Raw genomic sequence first — 18,245 nt, forward strand, 5'->3', positions numbered from 1 at the left:
TAAGATTTTGCACTTTTAGGACACTGGTTTTTAAATTGCTTTCTATGGGAGAGTATTATAATGCATCCAATAATTTTGTTATTATTTTGGATAACAAATGACACTGGGAGCTGCTAACGTTCAGCTCCCACCAAAAAGTGTTAACCTTTACTTTAAATCTTATTTCCACAATCACCTGGTGATATTTATAGTATTGTAGCATGTTTCCATGCAAGCATAACAAAGCACTCAACCAACATTACTTTATTCTCTCAACATCCCCTTGAGCAAAATTAAGTATCATTATCCCCATTTTATTGGAAATGGAGACATAAGACTAAATGACTTTGTCAAATTCACACAGGAAGTTTGTGGCAGAAAAGAATCCAGATTTGTTACATCCAATCCTGTCCCATAATACCATCTATATTCCTCCTGTGTTTATGTATATAACTGGCATACTAACCCCCCCTCCCATTCCCCAGTTTCTTCACTAAAAAGTTCCTTTTTCTCACAGTACAATTTGAATGTACATAGCCCTCATATTAAACAGGATGTGATCGAATGGTCCTAATCCAGGGGTCTCCAACCTTTTTAAGCACAAGATCACTTTTTCAATTTAAGTCAGTCCACGATCTACCTCAAACCCAAATCCCCTGCCCTGTTCCTTTGAGGAGGCCCTGCCCCTGCCCCCACGCCTTCACTGAGGCGCCAGCCTCCTCACTCGGTCCCTCACCCCTATACCCCATCTTCAGAGTGACATCAGCACCCCCTGCCTCTGTCTCCCTCACCCTACACAACAAACAGGAGGATCCCAGAGGGCAGCTCTGAGGCTCTGGACAGGAGTAGCAGGGCAGTATGGGTAGGGGCAGCTAGAGTGCTGGCACCTGATAGCCTTCCTGTCAGAGGCTCCAAGAGTTACCGGTAGATCCTGATCTATTGGTTGGTGACTACTGTCCTAAATGGTGATTGTGGGTCAGAAAAATGGCTGCAAAAGGGATACTTTGTCATTGACGTATATTGTTTTGTCTACATTCTAACCTGAGACATGTAATCAACAACTGTTTTGGGAGACAGCTGGCAAAGCAGGGTTTTGCAAGTCCCTACATGCTGTTCTTCCCCACACAGATCCTTTCTTCAGTGTGGTTTCTTATTGTGGCTGTAACACATTCATGTGGAAATAAACAACGTTACAAAAACAGTATGTCCTAATCATGTCTGAAAATTGTTGCTGACCTTAAGTTCTAGTGTGGACAGGGCATTTCTTTCTTCCCACAGTGACACGCTAGTTTCCATGCAGTGTTCGTAGTGTAGCCTAGTGGATATGGCCAGAGATTAGCACCCTTGCTCTGCTGCTGGTTTGTTGGGTGGCCTTGTGCAACCTGATTTCCCTATTCTGTGCCTCAGTTTCCACATCTGGAAAACAGGTTTCCTCCCTTATAAAATGCTTTGAGATTTCAAAAGAAAAAGCGCTATAATGGGAGCCCTGTGTATATTTTGCAGTTTACTGGCCAAAAAACAAGTCTTCCCTATTTTTGACAAAGAGCCAGCAGAGCAGCAAGGTGGAAAAAGTTATTTTCTGCTGCTTCATGCATCAACAAGATTGCCAGACTACTTGTAACTCCAGCCATCTTTGTTTCTGACAACACTGCACAAAATAAAATACAGCTTGATTTTCAGACCCCATACAAGCTTGCTGTGCTGGCATTCAGAAAAAAAAAATCGTGCTATTGACATTTAAACTGAACCTCTTCCATATGGAAGAGTCACTGACATAGAATAAAGATGAAATACCGTGTTTGCAGAATAGTTTTTCAGTGCTAGAAATTCGATGGAGCCACAGAGTTCAGACGTGAATCCAAATCAAAACATCCCCAAAGTTTGGGCATCCCAAATCCAAGTTTTACTTCATCTTGAATATAACTTTACTTTTAGGCTATGTCTAGACTACGGCGTTTTTCTGGGAATGAGTATGCTCTTCCGAAAAAACAGTCAGAAAAACAGTTGGAAAACAGTCTGACAAAAAGCGGCAGTCTAGACATAGCCTTAGAGTTTATGCTCAACTCATTCTCTTAGATAGTGTCAAGATTACATCCCTTTTCTCGAAAAAGGGATGTAAATTAGACACTTTGAAATTGCAAATGAAGCTGGGATTTAAATTTCCCACATTTCATTTGCATAATAGCGGCCACATTTTTTTCAAAAACGTGGCTTTTCTAAAGAAAAACTGCCATTTAGCCAGGGATCTATCGAAAATAAAACCCTTTTGAGGAGTACAGGATCTGTCAAAAAAGGGTTTATTTTCAATCAAACCCTGTCTAAACAGTTGTATTTCTTTTGAAAAGCCCCATTTCAAAAAAAAAACCGCGATCGCCATCATGCAAATGAAGCATGGGAAATTTAAATTCCGGCTTCATTTGCAATTTCGAAGGTGTCTAATTTACACAGCTTCATGGGGCTGCTGACCTGAAGTGGAGTCACAAATGGACTAGAAGGAAGAATGGCCTCCACCCAACTTGCTCAAGAGTAATATTGAGTAAGTGTTAGATGACACAGTCCTTATTCATGTTGGTGAGTACTTGAGCTCCAGAAAATGGGTGTCTAAATGTGATGTTTTCAGGCATTCCATATTTATTTTCCATCAGCAATTTGATTTCTGAAAAGTGATTCAGTAACTTCAGTGGAACTGCTTATAATCTACAGCATTAATAAGGCTTGTACAATCCAGCCCTATATAAACTATTGTAAATGTTCCTGTATCTATTCACCCAGTGTGTGTCCATGTGCCCCTCTCTCTGAGCCTCATCCAGAGAAAATCAGTGTTACAGTTGGTTAGTGTCTCCCATTACAAATTATGGCTCTTTAACTCAAGATGTTGACATTAGTACTTCTAAATGTGTTAGTTCCTGGTTCAGTTCCCAGTGCTGAACAAGATGGCAACTGTCACATTAGTAAACCAGGACTTTTCTAAAGCTTCATATAGTTTAATTCTATAATACCCTGATTGAATCTTCAGGGCCTAGTAAACATTTTGTTACTACATAACACTACATTTTTAGATTCATTATTGTTTAGAGTCATTCAGTGATACTGCTTTAGTTTTGATGAACAAAATAAAGATTTATCTCCCTAATGGAGCCTTTTCTCCCTTTGGATAAGAAGGAACACTGTTTATATTAAGGCCTTAACTATTACTGTAATATACATGATATTTTCATTCTTGCCTGATCACACTGTATAATGTGTATCTTTTTGTTTCTGCATATGTGGAAAAATGAGTATGTTTAAATAAACCAACTAATAAAGGGGATTATTGTATGGAACAAGGTTTGACACAAACAGTCTCCTAGGCAAACTGTTTGAAAATGATGGTGACTTTTTTTTTTTAACTGAATAGATGAGTTTCCCATTCTCTTGGATGGGAGTCAGGATATAAGTAATTGGCAGGGTTTGAAGCCAAAGGATGCAGCATCTGCCCCATCTGGGGATGTGCAGAATAGGAACATTCTTTGAGTTGCTTTTTTGGGTTTTCCAATTTTCCCTTTTTTGGGGAGGAGGGGGTGCTAAATCAATTTGTCACTCCGCTTCACTTGGCACAATATACAGAATTTTTAAAAATTCATTATTCACTTATGCATGTCCCATACTGAGTCTCTCATGCTGGGGGCTCACATCAATTGTGCTGCAGGATTTTTCACAGTTAATGAAGTCTCCAGATCTGGCAGCAAAGATTGTGCTCTAAGGGTTTAGCTTCAAATGCTTGTACACAAAGCCTCAGCAAATGGGACTTGTGTGGAGGAACTGCACAGGTTTTGCGCAGACTGAATGCTCCTCCATCCTGACTGGTAGAATGGACAATTCCTGCGTAATATCAGCTATGCTATCTTCAGTTTCCAACATGGGGATTTTAGACAAAGTCTCAACCAAGCCAGAAATCCTCTTCAATACACTTGAGTAATTATCGGCACCATCAAGGAGCATGGCACTAGAATCACTCCTTTATGGAGCTCAAGACATTCTATCTCCCTTCCCAGCCCGTAGCATGTTCTGGCCCTGAGCAGAGGAGCCAGGTAATTGTGTTGCTTTTTAGACCTCATTTGCCCAGCAGAGAGGAACTGGCCCTTAGTGATGTATTTAGTGAAAGAAATCTGATCCTTGTCTGTTAAAAGGAAGAATTAGTTGGACTATAACTTGCAGCAGTTACATACTATTCAGGATGTTGCCATTTTGCTTTATTTGCACTACATCTTCCACCACAGGGACAAAGATGTGTGCAGTCGTTTATTGGCCTTATGTCAACAATAAATGGAACAGCAGCAGGATTAGCTGCCAGTCATCTTTAGAATGTCTCTCTGGATTGTGGTTGGCTAATGAATTCCACATCAGAATTCACAGTGTTCAGCTGACTGCAATGAGAACCCCTCAAGATGCTTTTAATTAGAACTTTTGAGTAATGGTCACCTTGTGTGCATCTTACAGATAGGCACAAAAATCTGCCTTACCGTTTTGAGGAACAAACCCAGTGCAGGGATCCACGTTATGCAGGGGCAAGGTGTCATAATTTGGCATACCCAGTAAATTTTGTCTACAATTTTGCACATACAATTTGTTGGATCTTTTCCTGGCTATTTGCTGTAGGTGTGGAACTGTGATTTTATCCATCCTAATATAGGGCACAATTTATTACTGTGACTGAAAACATGAAGGTACTGTATGAGAACTAGCTACCCACTGATTCAGTATTACAGCTACTGTCACATGGTGACCATAGGCAAACAATTTGGAAGTCACTGGAAGTGAAATTCGTGTGCATTTACATACTGGGTTGCCAGTTGCAGAAATTAACACATTTTGAAAAGAGGTTCTGTATACAAATTATAATTTGCAGCTCAATCTCCGCTCTTGCTGCTTCAAAGGGATGCTATAAGGTTGAACTAATTAATAATCGATGGAGCTCTTTGAGATCCTCCTGCATAAAGCTCTGTTTATGCACGAAGTGCACCTGTTTAGTACCATGGAATTATTGCTTCTTCCTATTTCCAATTCTGGAATTGTTGCATTTGGAGATTTCACTAGATACACACCACGATATTAGCCTCTTTTATACTTCTTCCAATGTTTCTGATTTGGAGCAAGCCCCACCTGCTTTGGTTGTCACTTTCAGCAAGTAACCATCTAAGTCGATCTGAAACTGAGGAGTCTTGCAAGGCAGTGATATCCGGGTCCCATTCCATTTCACTGTGAGGTGCTGCTGGAGACTGATAGTGCTTCTGCCCAATACAAGGTCCACAGATTTTGTCCAAGAGAAAGAACGAGTCCGACGAGCATCGTTTTTCACCAGCACCTGAAAGGGCGAGGCAGAGGAGGAGCAGTCTTTTGTCAAAACGTACTGACAGGTTCCCTGAAAGTTAAATGTCCTTCCATCAAAAGTGTTGTAGTGGGGGTCTCCAAATACAGTGCAAACTCCAGGCTCTGCAGGTGAGTGAGAAACAAAAGCACCATCAAGACCAATTGACATTTGAAAAGCAGTTGACAAGAAGTTAAGAGACACAGCCCAACCTTATAGGCCCAAAAATTTACAGTTAGGTGGAATTGGAGGTAACGAATAACAACAACAATTTTTTAAAAACTAAACAACAAGCTTGTTGCTTTCTATTTTTTCCAATTTAAGCATTCTTTTCATGCTTGGGAAATAAATATCCATACATGTAAAACCAGCTAGAAACAAAAAACAAACCAACCAATGTTACTCCCCCCCTCAACCTGAATTAAATGTAGAAAAGAAATGAACAGGTGGGATAAACTATGTTAGATTTTTTTTTCTGTTCCAGCAACCAAAGGCCCTGATCCTGCAATCATATCTATGCTTGGGCCCAAATCCCTGTTTCTGTGCGAAACCCAGCGGAAGTATTGGGGCTCTCGGCAGGCACCAAAGTCTGGGCACATAGGCGTTACTGCAGGCAGAAAGTGTTAACAGTAACAGAAATATGGAACATATATATGTTCCACGATATAACTTATGTTAATTATATATAAAAACAAGTTATATTCTGGCCCCATTGAACTCAGTTGGCATTGTGCCATTGACTTCAGCAGTACCTGGATCTGGGCTTACAGGCTTATATATTTACATACATAACATTCATATTATAGAGATAGACAGATATGGCTGTTTGGCCAGATTCACTTGTTTGTTCTGGCTCGCTTACTCTGCTCCAGAGACATAAAGTAGCTGTAAATCTTGTCTAGCAGTGAATCTAATGCATGCACATAAAATGTACTCTCACATTCATGATATAATTCTGTAAAACATCATCTGTAACTTAGCCACTTTGATTTTTTAATTGATATGGTTCTGTTGGCTCAAGTCAATATTGGCTGAAAAACAAGCACTTTGTGCATATATAATAGCGTGATTTATTTACATAATAATTTTCTACAAATGTACAACAAATTTCTGGCTAGGGTTCTCATCTGTGAGCATGTCAGAGAAGTCACAGGTCAGTGGGAACAAAGCACATTTTTCATTCTGATTATTATTTTTATTAATGTTTTCTATTTCAGTGGCACGTAGGAGAACCAATTATAGACTGGCACCCACAGTAGTAGGCACGTCACAAACACAATCCGTGCACGAAGAAACGAAGCAGTCTGAAGTCTACACTACATCATTTATAGCAACTCAGTGTCACTGATGCAGCTGCATCACTGTAACACTTCTAGTAAAGATGCTCTAAGACAAGAGAGAGTTCTCCCATCCACTTAATACAGTAAAACTCCGATGGTCCGGCATCTGACGGTCCGGCACTCCTGATGGTCCTGCACCATCAGGAACCCGGAAGTGCTCCGGGTAGCCGGATCATTGGAGCTGCTCTGCCCCCAGCTTCCCCGATTCAGCCGCTGCTAAAACTGACCAGCGCTGAATCCGGGAAGCAGGGGGCAGAACAGCTGGAGTGCTGCCGGGTAGGTCCAGTAGCGCTGCCCCTCAGGGCTGCGGGACCAACCCAGCAGAACCCCAGCTGTCCCGGATTCAGCTGCTCCTGAAATTGACCAGCGGCTGACTCCAGGAAGCCCGAGACAGAGCTGCTCTGCCCCAGCTTCCTGGAATCAGCCGCTGGTCAGTTTCAGCAGCAGCTGACTTGGGTACACCTGGGACAGAGCAGCTGGGGTGCTGCTGGGTTGGTCCCCGCAGAGCCAAGGTTTGGCGCTACCAGACCAACCCAGCAGCGCCCCAGCTACTCTGTCCCAGGCATCCCGATTCAGCCGCTGCTAAAACTGACCAGGGCTGACTCCAGAAAGCCCGGGGCAGAGCAGCTCTGCCTCTGGCTTTCTGGAGTCAGCCGCTGATCAGTATCAGCAGCGGCTGACTTGGGGACACCTGGGGCAGAGCAGCTGGGGTGCTGCTGGGTTGGTCCAGTAGTGCCTAGGAGCGGCGCTGCGGGACCAACCCGTCAGCACCCCAGCTGCTCTGCCCCAGGCGCCCCCAATTCAGCCGCTGCTGAAACTGACCAGCAGAGGCTGAATCGGGGACTCCTGGGGCAGAGCTGGACTATCAGAAGGGAGGGCTATGAGGGGGTCTGGGGTAGCATCCCCCACCCCACCCCAGACCCCTCATAGCTCCCCCTTCTGATAGTCCAGCATATCTGATAATCCGGCACCCCCTGGGTCCTAAAGGTGCCAGATTATCGCAAGTTTACTGTAACTCTTGTCTCTGTAAGTGGTGATAGCTATGTTGGCTTGAGAAGGTCTTCTGATATCTACACTGACAATTAGATTGGTATAATTTACATCCCTCAGGGATGTGGATTATTTACACCCCTGAATAATGTAAACTATACAGAAGTAATTGGTAGTGTAAATACAGCCTAAGTAAGAGTCTAACTCCCTTCCAGGGGAGAGGCCATGCATGAGCTATGCAGGATGAGAGAGTCAGAGGAGAATTCAGTGGTAGGGTCTAGGTATTAAGGGGAATGACTCATATTATAGGGGACATCTAGACTACACGCCTTTTTTTCAACAGAGGCTTTTTTGAAAAAGCCTCTTTCGGACAAGCACATCTAGATTGCACTAAGCGGATCGAAAAAGCGATCTGCTTTTTTGAAAAAGAGCAACCAGACTGCCTGGATGCTCTGTTGAAAAAAGGGCACCTGGAAGTACTTCTGTTAGGGGGCAGCCTTTACTTCCAGATCCTGCAGCATGCTCTTTGCAGAGACACGTGTTTAAAGGGACCCCCCCTGAACAGCTATTCCTCTGCTCCTGCAGCTGGCTTGCCTACCTCCTAGAGGGACAGCAAAGCTTCTGCAGTGCTTGCTTTGAGTGCCCTGCTTTCTGGAACACCACAGCAGTTTGTTTCCTGGTTGGTTTTTGTGCTCTGAATTGGGTTTTTTTGCCATGGAACCGGAGCTGCCCTTGGGCAGGCGATGGCCCCACAGTGATGCTTGAAGTTCTGCTGCATCTTCATGAGCCCATCATGATGTTCGTGGCAGATCCGGATTCAGAACCCAGCTTTGAGCCCCTCACTCGGGTGGCAGCCCCACTGCCCATGCCACCTAACTTATTCCTGGAGAGGCGAGTTTGGAAGCTGGACACCAGTTCAGACTGGTGGGACCGTCTTGTTATGGAGCAGTGGGATGTCGAGACTTTGCTCCGAAACTTCCGTATGCAGAAGTCCATGTTCCAGGAGCTGTGAGACTCGCTTGGTCGGTCTCTGGTCCTCCTGGGTGCTCCAGGGGCCCACGGATCCCACACTGTTTCCTCCAGCACGGAGGCAGGTCCTCCCTCTCTCCACCAGGACAGGGCCGCTTCCTCCAAGCATCCATCCCTCAAGCGGCCCGGGGGTGGACGCCAAGTGACAGTGCCCCACCCCCCTTGCATCATTCCGTGCCATGGGGTCGGGTGGCACGACGGGGACCCCGCCCACGATGCTTCCCGGCGTTCACCGGCTCATCTGCTCTCCCCGCCTCACACCAGGAAGCGCCGGCGTAACTTGGCCCCGCCTCTCGTGCGGCGGGGCTGCGCCGCTTCCCCACTCACCCGCGGCCCCACTGAGCCGGGAATCGGGGCTGCCACGGCCGGCCACAATGCCGGCCTGCCTTCTCCGCCTCCGGGGAGGGGGAGTCCTCCCCCTCGGCAGTGCGGACCCTCGCACGTCTGTCACAAGGCCTTTATTTATTTATTTGTTTATTTTAAAAAACACCTTCCTCGCATCCACACATACCCTTTTTCAACAGATCTCTGTCAAAAATAGCATTATTTCTTGTAAAACTAGGTTTACCACTGTCGACAAAACCACCGCATTCTTTCGATTTACTGTCAACAGAATGAGGTGGCAGTCTAGACACAGGTAAAGATTTTTTGAAAAAAGGCCACTTTTCTCAAAAAATCCCTGTAGTCTAGACACACCCATAGAGATTCAGTCTGCTGATCCAGCAATAAGCCATAGCAATGGTACTATCAGATGATTACTGCTGTTTCTGAAGTAATAGTCTATAAGGCAAATATGTGTACAGTGCTGCAATCAACAGAATACAGGTGTACAAAAAAGCAGCTTTTGAAGCATCAATATCAGGTTGCACCTCTAAAATCTGGCACTTTCTGGTCCGGCAACATCCATGGTCTGGCAGGACCATGGTTGCTCCTGGACAATAAAACCCGGAAACCTAATGGCAAGAGGGCCAGCAGCCCAGCCGGGACTGGGGGCGGTGGGGCTGGAGGAGCCCGACAGCAGTGCTTGGGCTGGCATTGGGGAGATAGAACCCAGGCAGCATGCAGCAGTGAGGGGCTGGAGAACCTTGGTTGCCTGCAATAGCGACGATCCAGAGGTTGGAGGTTCCCATCTGCCCATGGCAGCATGGCGCTGGGTGCCATAGAAGCCCGGCAGCATGTGGCAGTGTCGAGCCCGGGAAACCTAGCTGTCCATGGCAGCACAAGGCCAGTGCTGGGGCCTGGAAAACCCAGCCATCCATGGCAGCCCAGAGCAGGGGTGAGACAGCAGCAACACAACGGACAGCCTTGCTGGGGAGGGAGTAGAGGGGGCAGAGGACTCCTTCCCTGGTCCAGCAAATTCTCTTGTTGGGGACTGGTCACGTCCCCAACAGTGCCAGACCAGGGAGGTCCAATGTGTACACTTGTTTGGGGAGGGAACTTGGTGCAATAACAAAATATTATATTACCCAGAGCAATCAGGTAGTTATCACTAAAATGCTGAAAGCAAGTAAAGAAGTTATAAAAATACCATTTATCATTTGAAAAGTGAAAAAAAAAATCCTACAGAGATTTATCTGATAATCCAGGCTCTTGTATATAAAATGGACTAATACAAACCTATGAAGATGAAAGCAAGCATGGTCTTGTGAATAAGACACAGAATTGGGAGACAGGCCATCCTTCTTTCCTCTACAACCTTAGCTAAGCCACTTTATGTTTGAATGCCCAGCTGACCCTTTGGGCTTAACTTTTTCCAAAGATACAGCGCATCCACAACACCAGATAAAGTCGATGAGGGCTGTAGAGGCTTAGCATCTCAGAAAATCATGCCTACAAATTACCAAATGAGCACACGGGCACACACACACGAGCTGTTTTTTGAAATGTGGGCACCAGCTTCTGTGTGCCTCATCTGAAAAATAAGGATACTCCTCGTCACCTCACAGTGATTTTATGAGGACAATTTCATTAATAATGGTAAATACATTTGAGAATCTCAGATGGAAGTATCACTAATGATTTTAACCATGACCAGTACTATTGATTTCAAGTGGAAATTACACATTTAAAGAACTACAGCATCAGTTCCTGATGCTTTTGGTAAGTACTATACAAGCATTTTGTCTGTATTTTCCTATGTACTAATGTAATTATTTGGATAAAAAATTCAAAAAATATTTCCTTGTTTGTTTAAGAAATTTGATATTATTTCTATTCAAATCATTACATTTTTGCAGCTTTCTAATTTTTCTTATAAAATAAGAAAACAAGGAAATCAGTAACAACAAAATAGCCCAAACTATGGTGAAAATTTCAAAGAAAAAATGTGTCTATGATTTTAGAGGCCACAAATATGGAGTTATTGTACATAATATTACCTAGTACACCTCACAGGCATCTTTTTTTCTTCATCTAAGAAGAAAATGTTTAAGAATCAAACCACACAGAACAAACATCATTTAGTGTCAGCTAAATTGTTAGTGCTGACAGGATCCAAAAGAAATATTTGTTTTTAATTTCTAATATGTTATGCAGGGTAATGTTGTTTTATGTTATGTTATGTTACATCATGTCACATCATATGTCAACTTGGTGCAGTGTACTTAATTTAAAAAAAGAATATATTCTGGGCTGGATAATTTAGTGCCTGATCCAAATGTGGTTGTTTACTTTAAGAACTGAAATTTAAAAGGCGTTATTGATGAATAGTGTAAATTGTTTTATACTCCAATGTCTTTTTATAAATTATTTCTGAAAGTTTGGTTAGAAAGAGGGTGTTTTTTTTAAATCAACAGTTTCCATGAGTGTATGTGAGATACCTCACACACTAGCCAACAAAAAAGTTTGTTGGCCTGAAAAGAAAGCTTAAATACAGAGTGTAATAGAATTGTAAAGGGCAAAGGACACAAAAAGGTTCCAGCTCCCATTTGTACCTGGCTTTTCCCTCCTCCTCCTCACCCACAAAGGTTTCAGTCACAAATTGCTTTATGTTCTTTTTTCCCAAAAGTTATCCCACATGAGACTTACTGAAAGCACTTGGTTCTCTAGTGAACAATGTATGACAGGGCTGGGCAAGAAGCAGCCCGTAGACCAGATGCAGTTCACCCCTAGAAGGCTGCCAGACATCCTATTTACCTAAGTGTCCACAGGTATAGCTGCTCACAAGTTCCCATTGGCCATAATTCCCCATTCCCAGCCAATGAGAACTGCAGGAATTAGCATTCTGGCTGACACTGCTTCCTGCAGCTACCATTGGAATGGTGAACTGTAGCCAACGGGAGCAGAGAGCGGCTGTACCAATGGATGCTCAGGTAAATAAAACATCTGGCTGTTCACCAGAGACTAACCATGGTGAACTGCGTTCAGCCCATGAGACACTTATTACCCACCCCGGTATATGAGCAGCCCTCTTCAGTGATATTGAAGTCTCGCAGTGGATGTACCAACAGCTGGACTTGTAAAGAGGCCAGCACACTTTCCTGTATTTATGTGCACACACTTTCTGTCTTCACCTCTTTTAGTCTTTGACCAAGATTTCAGAAAGTCTGGGATTTTCAAAAGACCAGAACAGAATTAGGTGATTATCTCCCAGAGTTAGGTGATTGTATCCCTAATTAATTTGAGGTCCTTTGCAAATTCCATACCAAGCCTACATTTTGACTAAAAAAAAAAAGACCTTATTTTCCAAACTGCTGACTTCAGTGAGACCTGGTGAGTGGTTAGCCTTTTAAAAAATAAGATCGACTTAGGAGCCTACCATTTGTTTTCTCCTTTAGAAAATCTTGGCCTTTGTATGCATCTTATACAATATAGTCCATCTCTACCAGTTTAAAGGGCAAGGATCTAAAATTTGTCTGTGACCTAGATAATTGCAGTCCCTAGCAGACTGGCTAGAGTTGCGTACCTTAAGTCAACTTTTCCCTTTAATGTACATCTAACCTGAATGAGCTCTGAGGAAACTGGTTGGGATATTTTCTAAGTAAAAAGAGAGAGGGGGAAAAAATAGAAGCTTACAGGTTACATTCTGTCTGTTCTTCTAAGCAAAGACAAGAGATTTAACCTGAATTCCAAATTGCCTTGCTTTTGAGTCTTGAGTTGAGATCAGATTATTAATGTAATTTAAAAATAGCGTAATGGTGGTAGTAGGGTATATGAAAATGACTGTGGTATAACATAGGATTACTAATTTATGGAACTGATGTCAGTGGCAATTTTTGTGAAGCAGACCCAAAATTCCATGTTTCATTACACTTTTACAACAGGATAAACTAAACTGTTGAACTAAATGACATTTTCCACCTGCATGACCACTGTGTTTAATTAGTAATAACTGTACACCAGCCATTGAGTTTAGCAAGTGATGTATCAAAATTTAAGCACGGTTAATCCCAGAAGTATTAGACAGGGGATTCACTACTCTTTCAGGAGATTAGATACTTTTTCTCTGACACGAACGGTTCTGAAAAATACATTTTAAGCTTAAAAAAACCCACCCCATCTTTTAACAATGACTGTTTGGGACCCAGTCTGTAGAAACAGACTACGCATATCAGCATTCGGCTCTTCTGAGCACGGTATGTTCTTGTACCTCTTATGTTGTTTTTGCTTTGGGAAGTCATGTCTGCGGGACAGCCAGAAATGTCTGATGTATTAATTGGTGTAATAGGTGTACATCTTATCTCATCAGAAGCAAGCTGCTGTTGCAATACCTCTGATAATCTGGCACTTAACCATATAGTTCGGAAGTCTTAGTTTAAAAAAAAATTTACAATTCTTCTATATAACCTACATTGTGCCTGATATTTCCCTCCACCCCAAAGCATTGGGGTCAGTGCTGAAACACCCCACCCCACAGGGAGATCCAAGAAAGTTTGGCCCTCTAGTTGGCCCAGAGGAGTTTGTCTAATTCACCATGATTTAGGGTGGTGTAAAATGCTCCTCTTTCTCTGTCCAGCCAGTGTGGGTAGGAGGGACAAGGCCATAACTTCCCTTCTGTCTGTTTTATCTAGAAACTCTACAGCTGCTAGGAGGGAATGCCATTGTCCCCACCTGCACAGAAGTGGCCTGCAGGAAAGACATTTACTGACTTTTGGAGGAGCTGAATGAGGCCCAAATTGCAAGACGGGTATGGTTCCTTTTGCACTCCCCAGTCAGTGTACTTCTGCCCAGGGTCTGGGCCAATCTGTTCTTAAGTAAGGTGTCACTTGATGAGCTACAGCTGGTTCTTCAATAACAGCAGGTATACAAGTGTCACACTCTTTTTCAGTAGTTAAAACACTAAGCTTTTAGATTCATTTTTGTTATGGGTTATTGCTTACATAAATCACCATGGAAATTTCTGTGACCTTCAAAAGTCATTTTGATCTTAATTTAATTGTTTTTATTTTCAACAAATATGTCAACCTCCTGGCACCTGGAGAACAGAATGCTTTGTAATTCGATGAAAATAGCTCTGAAGAAAAATTACTTTCATCTTCTTCCTTTTAGCTATGTCTAAAAGAAGGGCACACTTTACATTTCCAAATACTTTGAGTTCAGCTCAGAAAGGCTTTCAATTGTAGTGAATTACACATGATCCATTTAAGATTTTAATTTTCCTCCCTTTCAAATGATCCTTTCCTTACTTTAAAATATTGCCTACGATTTTCTTCAGGAAACTGCACATCAGGTCAAGTCATGCTGTGATTCTGTAATTTACCAAGCGACCACTAAAGCAAGACTCAAGACGCCTCATTCATGACACTTATGAAAGGTTATATTTGGACACAGGTTTCTGAAAGTTTTTGTGCCTTTGGAACTGAGTACACAGAAAATGTATACCTGTAAACCAAATTCTGCTTTATTTCAACATCCACCCCCATCAGCATCTCTTTTTTGTCTCTCTTATTCTGAATCTATGACTATGTCTGTACCACGGGGTATTCCGGAAAAACTCCGCCGTGTCCAGGGAACACATCTGTTCCTCTGCTTTTTTTTGCGGAAGAGCAGACACGTTCTTTCAGAAGCCCTGTCTTCCTCCTCCCACAAGGGGGAAGGGCTCTTCCGACAGAGGAAGCTTTTCCAAAATTTGGCCCAGTGTAGATGGGCCAAATTTTGGAAAAGCCTCTTCCGAAAAAACTACAGGCAGTCCCCGGGTTACGTACAAGATAGGGACTGTAGGTTTGTTCTTAAATTGAATCTGTATGTAAGTCGGAACTGGCGTCCAGATTCAGCCGCTGCTGAAACTGACCACCAGTTCTGACTTACATACAGATTCAACTTAAGAACCCCAAGCGTCCCCAAGTCAGCTGCTGCTGAAACTGATCAGCGCTGATTCCAGGAAGCCTGGGGCAGAGCAACTCTGCCTCGGACTTCCTGTAGTCAGCGCTGGTCAGTTTCAGCAGCGGCTGAATCAGGACGCCTGGAGCAGAGCAGCTCGGGTGCTGCCGGGTTGGTCCAGTAGCGCCCAGAGCGGCGCTGCGGGACCAACCGGCAGCGCCCCAGCTGCTCTGCCCCAGGGTCCAGCAACAAAAGCCTGGTCTGCTGAGGGGGGGGGCACACTAGCTGCGGGTGTGCTCTGTGTGCTCTGGCAAAGCCTCAGAGGCGCGGGACCGCGCCGTGGCTGGGGCTTCGCTCCCGGTGCCCCTGATCTGCTGGAGACCGTGAGCGAAGCCGCAGCAGCGGCGGGTTCCGGCGCTTCTGAGGCTTTGCCAGAGGAAGCAGAGCTGGGGGAAGATTGGGGGCTGTGGGGCTGGAGGGGAGGATGGGGGAGACAGAGGAAGGGGGGCGGGAAGCAGCTTTTCTCGCCCCGGAGGTCGAGGTGGCGGATCGCTGCCTGTGAGCTCCGGGGCGAGAAAGCCCCGTTCGTAAGTGCGGATCCGACATAAGTCGGATCCACGTAAGTCGGGGACTGTATGTATCAGAAAAAGGTACGCAAATTGCAGAGTGCAATTGTATAACTTTTTCTGGTAGATCAGTGTAGTGTAGACATAGCCTATGTCACATATTTCTATGACCAATGTGACTCAGGCCATGTCTGCAATTACCGGAGTATCAATGCTCTGACGATTGATCTTCTGGGGTTCGATTTAGTGGGTCTAATAAAGACCTGCTAAATTGAATGCTAAGGACGCCCTGGTCAGTCACTGTACTCCTCGCTGTCATGAGGTGTAAGGGAGGTCAATGGAAGAGTTTCTCCTGTTGACCTCCCGCTGTGGAATCGCCCCAGAAAATTAATGCATGGTACCATTGACTCCAGCTACGGAATTCACATTGCTGGAGATGCGTATCTTGCATTGATTTTCTCCACTGGTGTAGACCTGGACTCATTCTAGCCAAAGAGTACTGCATACAGCTGATTGATAAATTTCAAAAAGTTAAAAATGTTTAGACAAAAAACCAGACATTTTCCATGGAAATTATTTTTTAGTTTTTTTAATTGCTCTGTTATAAAGCGTTAAGGCCCTGATTCAGCAGTGCAGTAAAACCCTATAGAGTAGTTGTTTTATACTGATTCAGTAAAGCACTTAAACATGTGCCTACTTCTAAGTTAAACATTGGCTTAAGTGCTTTGCTGAATAGGAGTGAATATGAGCAAATGCTTAAACACTTTGCTATTAGGTCCATGGAAGGAAAAGGATGGTGCTCTAGCTAAAACACAGAATTGTATCAAGAGGTAGTATATTCCCCATCTCTGCCACGGACTTCCTTATGCAAACCTTTCCTTTGCAAACCCTTTTCTGACTCCCACAAATCAACACTAAGGACCTGAAGCATGAAATCTGATTATGCTTCATATTTCTTCATATCACTACCTTAGACTGTGTAGCAGCAAATGTTACTTGATTCATTCTAGGCACAAATTTCACAGGCAAATTACAATTTATATTGCAGAGAGAGAAATGTTTCCTCTAATTTGACACACACAAAAAAGGCTATTTGGAAGATTAGAAATTCTCTTTGACAAATATTTTATTTTCAATTTGTGGGAGGTGTTATACTAACTCTGTCCTCTGCTAAGAGAGCCTCCCTCTGCCTCCAGCTAAAAAGAGGGAGACGACGTGCAAGCACATTTCAACTATAACCTTTTTCTGATAGAATACAAGAGAATTTTTAAATGTGAAGAAGGAACTTACTCACTTTCAGTGCAAATAGGACAGCATCCTTTTCTATTCAGGATCTTACCCTAATTGGGAAAAAGATAGATTGGTTTAATGAAAGAGTTTTTGGAGCAATGACCGTGATGTTATAAGGCTGCAAATACCTTTGAAAATAGTTCAAGTTGTGTTTGAACTCAATGCCCTGGTTACAGCTTCAAATATCAGGTGTTAAAAACAGACAGAACTATTCAAAAAGCTTCCTGGCAGTCCCCTAAGAAATAAAATACTAAAAGAACTTTCTGTTGCTACTTTTCTCTTGGGTGGGGAGGGGGGATTTGTACTCATGTATTCATGGCTATCTAAAGTAGAGTAGTTGTTTTATATAACTCACTCCAACCTTTTCCCCATAAAATACATATGGTTCATTTCTGATGCAGATAGCTTGTATCCTTCAGTTGCTTATGGGAAATCCCTACTAAAGAGAGTCATTCATCCAGCTACAAATACAAGTAAGAGATCTTACTGGCACAAATCAACTTTTTTCAAATTCTTTTGCCTGGATGGTGATATCCCTTATAAAATTGTATTACTAACCTAGAAATAGTGGAACAAATTCTCTTCTGGAGGCAATGGGAGAAACCCCATAAGTGAACTTTTTACACCAGTAAAGATTTTGGTCCAATATTAGCAGTGTTCAACAAAGGCTCAATCTACTTTTCCCAGGCCAACGTGTTGGTTTTTTAAAATAGTTCTGCCTCAAATCGATATTGCTAGAATTAAGAAATATGCACCTTTGTTTGTGTGTGTGCACGTGTATGTGTTCTTTTTCAATCATCATTGAATTAAAAAGCAGCCTAACCGATTTAGTTCAAATTCACTGAACCTCACCTTCAAGTTGAGAATAAACATGGAAAATTGAAACCTGAAAGGCAGATGTTTCTGAGAATTTGTCCAACAAAAAAATGTTAGTCTGCAGAAGGCTTCTGCAGGGCAGATTCACATCCTAGCTTACCACAAACTAACCATTTGTCTAGACAAGCCCTTAGTGAAACCTACAGTGATTATAACTGAAACTGCTTTGCAGCTTTAGAGTGCTATTGTAAATCACCCAACATACCCATGCCAGGAAGCAAGGGGCATATGGCACTTTCCTACCTCCCTGTGTGGCTCTCCAGATCACTGGTAGCAACTCATGGAAGGGGAAAGCAGTCTCTATAGGGTTGCTACTCCCGTTCCCATACAAGCAGGCAGCGAATAGGCAGAGCTTTGGCTTTGCCCCTCTCAGTGCACCAGCCAGAGCAGAAGAACTGGTGAGAATGGAGAAGTAATTAGCAGCAGGTAGAGCGCCCATGCAGGTTTCCTCTGCCCCAGAGCAATGGGAGAACTAGGGACCAGATTGTGATTCTGTCTCTCAAGCACCTGTTCTAATAAAACACTTTTAACTAAGTGCCATATACACCCTCAAATACTATACAGAAAGAT

The 18,245-nt window shown here is 43.3% G+C and overlaps 1 protein-coding gene across 7 annotated transcripts in view; it reads right to left on the reverse strand.

The window, feature by feature from the left end:
• BMPER (BMP binding endothelial regulator) overlaps positions 1-18,245 on the reverse strand; it is a 211,958-nt gene that overhangs the window by 66,872 nt on the left and 126,841 nt on the right. For all 7 annotated transcript variants that reach the window (XR_012901885.1, XR_012901884.1, XM_075921755.1 and 4 more), the window contains 2 exons: positions 16,804-16,849; positions 5,122-5,451 (listed from right to left, as the gene is read on the reverse strand). Coding sequence is in view for 5 of the 7 variants with exons in the window: in XM_075921755.1 (XP_075777870.1) it covers positions 5,122-5,451; positions 16,804-16,849 (376 nt within the window). In the remaining 2 variants the exon portion in view is untranslated. The remainder of the gene's footprint in view (positions 1-5,121; positions 5,452-16,803; positions 16,850-18,245) is intronic.

The sequence above is a fragment of the Pelodiscus sinensis genome, chromosome 2, assembly GCF_049634645.1.
Source record: "Pelodiscus sinensis isolate JC-2024 chromosome 2, ASM4963464v1, whole genome shotgun sequence".
Taxonomy (NCBI): domain Eukaryota; kingdom Metazoa; phylum Chordata; order Testudines; family Trionychidae; genus Pelodiscus; species Pelodiscus sinensis.